General features: G+C 38.1%; 1 protein-coding gene across 1 annotated transcript in view; it reads left to right on the top strand.

Moving 5' to 3' along the window:
- Nucleotides 1–3,707, top strand: part of ACP1 (acid phosphatase 1) — a gene marked incomplete at its 3' end in the record, with an annotated part of 10,085 nt that extends 6,378 nt beyond the window's left edge. Inside the window, 3 exon segments of the mRNA XM_015812673.2 lie at nucleotides 1,650–1,723; nucleotides 1,799–1,912; nucleotides 3,646–3,707. Of these exon segments, the coding sequence (XP_015668159.2) occupies nucleotides 1,650–1,723; nucleotides 1,799–1,912; nucleotides 3,646–3,707 (250 nt within the window).
- Nucleotides 3,708–5,945: the final 2,238 nt, after the last annotated feature.

The following is a 5,945-nucleotide window of genomic DNA, read 5'->3' as shown; positions in this document are numbered from 1 at the left end:
ATCGATTATTATCCACCATGGTTCTAGTAGCTATGATGAATTAATTATTTGAAATTTCACTGTGGCATTGTTGCATCAAGTTATTTGGTCAGAAATTCAGAAAATTCATCCTGTGTGATTTGTCAAGTGTGTTAAGGTGGTTATGGGAATAATTTTTTCCACCTTTATTTTTCAATTCTAAAGTATATTCAGTTCCTTCACACATTGTCTGTCTTCAGTTACTTCGAACAATCATTCCTGTTGTAGGAAAAGAAAAGCAGCCCTACATTTACCTTGAGTTTATTTTACTTTAGCAGATTAAAAATAATATGAGCCCTTTACAAGTCACAAATAGAATGAAACCAAAATAGTAAACTTAGTTGTATTCATCAATAATACCACTTTAAATGTGAGTTTAGGTTCTGGGACAGCCTATTATCTATACTAAATTGTTATATTGGGGTCTGGAGTCTTTGACTTACATTGCGTCACTCAGTTCAGATTTGAACTCTAATTTATAGGAACAGTGAATAAGGTACTGTATAGTAGGAAGGAATTTATGTTTTATCAAACTTGTATCTTTTTGAAGCTCAGTTAATATTTCATTAATGTGATTTTAGAAGATTGCAAATCATTTCTTGAAATAGAACAATTAAATTTATTAGAAACTTTGCCTATCTGTAGTTTCACTAGGAATTGTCTATTGGATTTAAAATCCACAAACTGTAGGCTTGAACTTATTGCCAGTTACATTGAGATGAATTGGTAAAACTCTAATTTGGAGGTGATGGTGTTGGCATATAAGGATGGAGAGTGCCTACATCAAAAGTCTTCCCATGTCTGCTGATATCCGGTAAAAGTTGTTGATGCGTACAGTATGCTTCTGTCATAGAAGTAATCTGAGCATTTGTGGTAAAATAATACATATGTACTTATTACTCCCAGACTTTGAAACAGGTTGGCTCTTTCTGGATTACCGTATACTTGTGTGAACAAGAAAAATACTCTTATTGGGAAGTATGTTAGTTGTTAGGCTAGTATATTTATTAAGCTTGGCAAGTGTTGCCTTTTTAAAATTAATGAGGTGTTTTTTTTTAAAGAATTTCAGTAACGTTTATTTTACTCTTAACATTGGATATCATGCATGGAGAGAGAGAGAGAGAGACAGAGACAGTTTGATCTAGTTAAGGCACCAGCCTAGAAACCTGGAGACTGTGAATTTTAGACCCGCCTTAGGCATGAAAGCCGCCTAGGACCAGATGACTTTGAGCCAGTCGCTCTTTCTCTCTCTCAACCCAAATTACCTCACAAGATAGTTGTTGTGGGATAAGTAGGAGGAAGAAAGTGTGTTGAATATATTTACTGCCTTGAGTTATTTGTAAAAAGCATAAATGCAGCATACAAATAAGTAAATGGAAAGGCAATATACTTTATAAATTAATTTAAGTATTTCCTACATTAGAAAAAGAAGACCTAACTGGAAAGGAAGCCAGTGGCTCTCTCCAGGCCAGGGGAGATTAGATTTGCCTTTGGCTGAAGCCAAAAGGAGACAAAGATTGTCCTTTCTTCCTCAGACCTGTCTCCATAGGTCTCATGACTACGTAGATTTTTTTTTCAGTATGGGTGAAATTGTAATTTAGAATCATTGGACTGAATCTTTATTTCTACAGGGAATATTTGCCGGTCTCCCATAGCTGAAGCTGTTTTTAGAAAACTCGTAAAGGAGGAGAACATTGAAAACAAGGTAAACTTCATTTTAATTACTCAAGCCATTTTTCTGCTAGCATTATTTAAATAAATTGCTTTTGTTTTTCTGTAGTGGAGGATAGACAGTGCAGCAACCTCTACATATGAAATAGGAAACCCTCCAGATTATCGAGGCCAGAATTGCATGAGAAAACATGGCATAATTATGAATCATATTGCCAGGCAGGTACTGTACCCACCTATTCTTTTAAACTTGTGTCTGCCTATGTTCTTATTGTTTGCAGTGGATAATAGACAGTGGTGCTGTTTCTGACTGGAATGTGGGACGCTGTCCAGATCCAAGGGCTTTAAACTGCCTGAGAAATCATGAAATTGAAACAGCTCATAAAGCACGACAGGTAGAAGTGTGTGTGTGTATGTGTGTGCTTGGATGCATATGTTTTCAGAAAACACGGGCATATCTGTATGCCACAACATTTTTGTATTCTGTGCAAGGGTGAATAAAGCATTAAATATTGAACATCTTTTGTAAAATTGAGGTTAAGTCATAGATAACTGTTAACACTGTAACTTGATTCACCTCTCTATCTGGGGTTTTGCTACAAACCCATACTGGGAATGTTATTGACCATTGGTCATTTCCTCTGCTTGGACTTTTGGACACCTCTTTGCTTGGGCATCCAGGACAGATTAAAAGTTAATGGTTTTTAAACATTTAATTTTGAAAATGTAAATGGGATTTTTAAAAATTAATCTCAGATTTTAAATTATATAAAATATGTAATCATGAAAATGTTATTATATTCTACTTTATACAAAGTACTTTGTACAGGTAGTTCTCAACTTAGGATGGTGCTATACGACTTGTGCCTGCAATTACAGTGCCCCTGCAGTCACATGAACAAAATTTGGGCATGGGAGCTCGTCCACAGTTATGATCATAGGGGCTCTGCAGCTCCCCGCGATCTTCCCCCCCCCATCTCAGCTGCCCACTTAGTACGCAAACCTACTATGGCCTGGGAGCCTTGGCTGGCTATGAGGTCCACCAGCAAGTTGACAGCACCACACTTACTTTCATTGTTTTCTTTCAGTTGCTGACAAGCATGCCTAGCCTATGTGAGGTATGGCCTTCCTACCGAAGCTACCTCATACCTTTCTCCAAGCAGCATTAATTGCTATAGGCAAGGGGGGTTCTCATGGGGCTAGCCAGCCCCACAGTTGCATGGCCCTCTGTGCCCCTTGTAAGATTGCAGAGCCACGTTTTGACCACTTTGCGGAAGGCCAGGACCATGGGGACTGACCTTACCTCTAGGAACAGGATGTTCCATAATACGGAGGCACTGGCAGAGAAGACTTTCTTCCTAGACCCTGCCAGACAAAATTCTTTGACTGGCAAGGTGTACAGCACCATCAAATGGGATGGGCTAATGTAATGGGGCGAAGCTGGTTCTGCAACAAATGTTTATTATTTATATTGTTTATTGTATAAACATTATATTCTAGCTGTTTATTAAATAGAAGAGTACATCGTAGCAATTTATGTAATTTGTGTAATGGCCATTATGCAAATACTTAGGTCATCACACAGATGGCTTTATTTGCATATTGGAAATCTATTTGATATAAAGTCCATTATATCAAAGTCTGCTGAATTGAGGTGTCACTGTAAATAACATTAAAGCAAGTTTTAAGATTCTTTTCATAAAACTCTTGTGATTAGGAACTGTATACAATTATTTGTTGGGGACGTTATTTATTATATTTGCCAAAAGAACAATAGTTACCAGTTTTTATATATTGTACTAGAATCTTTGTTTCTTTCTGACTGGCATTCTTCAGCAAACAACAAAAACATTGCTTCTTGTTAAAATAGTAATCAAGTGCATTTTTAACTATTCATAAATAATCTTATTTTTTTTCCTCTTTAGTTAAAAATGAAATCTGTCTTTTGAATTTTAGATTACAAAAGATGATTTCCTGACATTTGATTATATCCTTTGCATGGATGAAAGCAATCTACAGTAAGTGTTAAAAGCTGTGAATTTTGCTAATAAATGTTTGTATACCTCAGCATTCTCTCTTGTCACTGAAAGGAAACCCCTGTAAAATTCAATGTTGTTCTTTCCAAATAGACTTGTGTAAGCTTATTTAAAATGTATAAAAACATTAGAATGGAACATATAGGTGTGAAAAACAGGAGTCTTTCTGTCAGTCTGAAGCACTGGCATATNATATATATATATATATATGATAAATGACTATCGTGCTGGTCATCTATATAAGAAAAAACTGTTGGTTCTAAACTAATTGAAAAAATATGTGTGATTCCATATACTTCCGACCACAATTGAGCCTGGAATTTTGATGGTAAGTTGTGGTCATTAAGCGGGTCATCATCACATGACCTAACTCAGTTTTTCAACTGCATCATGGTTGTCCCAAGCATGATTGTTAAGCGACCAGGCAGGTTGTTAAACAGAGTGCAGGGTGTCTCAGGAGGTGGGGGAGTCCCTGGGGGGCTTGGTGCAGGCCATGTGCAAGTTACAGGGTTGCTGTGGCATGGCACAGATGTAGGAAAGCCAGGGAAAGAAGCTGTAGTTGGCCCTGCAGTGCAGCGAAACAGTGCGGCACACAGAAAGATCAAAACACCTGGGAAGCTTCCACAGTGGGGCATAAAGCAGCCTCCCATCATGAAGCTCTGAATGCCTGGGAAGCTCCAGTCCGGCTGCCCTCTCTGCCCTGCCCTGTCTGCCCCACGGCAACTGACCTTCACCGGCCTGGATCTTTATGAAAAAGAAGAAAAATGCTAAAGGCAGCAGCTCGGCTGCAGTGTCTTAAACTACCTGTTTTCCCATGTTCCTGGGCAAGGCTGGAACACTGGAGCTTGCTTCGTGATGAAAAAAAGAGCTTGCCTCATTTTGCCAGGGCTCTGTGAAGGAAGCCTTGTTTCCCAAGGCTGCGTAAAGCACCCTTAATTCTAAAAGCAAACATTTTGGCTGGCTTTAGCATTCCCCCCCCCTTTTTTTTTTTCTCTGCAAAGAGTCAGACTGAGCATGCCTTAAAACGTGATAGTTTTAAGAGGTTTCGGGTTGACTTTCCTGGGTTAAAACCATTGAGCTCACATTCCCAGAGAAGATCGGCTTCAGTGGAAATAGCTCCCTTTTGGGGGGGGGGCTGCCTTACGCCCTTGGAGTTTCCTCAGCCGCCCTGAGTCCTTCGGGAGAAGGGCGGGATACAAATTGAATAAAATAAAAAATAAAATAAATAAATAAATTTGGAATTTCCCATGGGGCAGCTGTTTTGTGCCCCACTATGGAGGTTGCCAGGGTGTTCAGCCCTGGGAAGGCTGACTGCTTTGTCCTGCACCATTCCACTTCCCTGGCATTTAATATCATAGATGGGGGCAGGGGAGAGATAGGCAAGTGGAAGGAACTTGAATTTTGATCAGGTGACTACGGGGAGGCTAAGGTGGCTCTAACTTCTGGCACAGGTCATAAGCCAGTGCAGTAGTAAGTCGAAGAACGCCTGTATACAACAGTTCGTTTAGTGACCATTCAAAGTTACAACAGCATTGAAAAAAGTGACTTATGACCGTTTTTCACACTTATGGCCGTTGCAACATCCCCATGGTCATGTGATCAAAATTGAGACGCTTGGCAACTGCAGTGATTCATTTAACAACTTTGGCAGGCAAGAAAGGTAAAATGGGCTCAATATTGGGCTCAATTGTGGTCATAAGTCGAAAACTATCTGTATTGTAGTTACATAAAAATTCTTAGATTCGTAAATATGGCACACAGGTCTGTTTCCTATTGCTGTTGTTAACTATGGTATGCTAAACATTTTTCTTTTCACATTGAAACCTTATAAATACTTCCCTCTACATTTTTATTTGTCAGTTGTTAGATGACTGAAAAATAGTATATTTTGATATCTTTTCATCACTATATGTTATACAAAATATAGATGTGGAGGTAAGCCAGAAGAAAAATAATAATGTAGGAAAGATTTTACGATATTCAGCCATATAGAATGCTGTGAATCAAATATGTGATGCACTGACAAAAGAATTTCCTGGTGGTATAATCTTTTTTTTTTAAAGAATATGAATTGAAGTAAATCACCACTTATTTATTTTTAAACTTAAAAGAAAATTGCCTTAAAGGCCATTGACATAATGTTTGAAAAAAAATATTATAGCGTTTGGAAGTAAGATGATAATAGATTATGTGTTTCAAATTCTGATCAGTTCCTTACAG

This window comes from Protobothrops mucrosquamatus, unplaced genomic scaffold, assembly GCF_001527695.2.
Source record: "Protobothrops mucrosquamatus isolate PMUCROS unplaced genomic scaffold, P.Mucros_1.0 scaffold104, whole genome shotgun sequence".
NCBI classification, from domain to species: domain Eukaryota; kingdom Metazoa; phylum Chordata; class Lepidosauria; order Squamata; family Viperidae; genus Protobothrops; species Protobothrops mucrosquamatus.
This window is presented reverse-complemented; position numbering and strand designations above follow the sequence as displayed.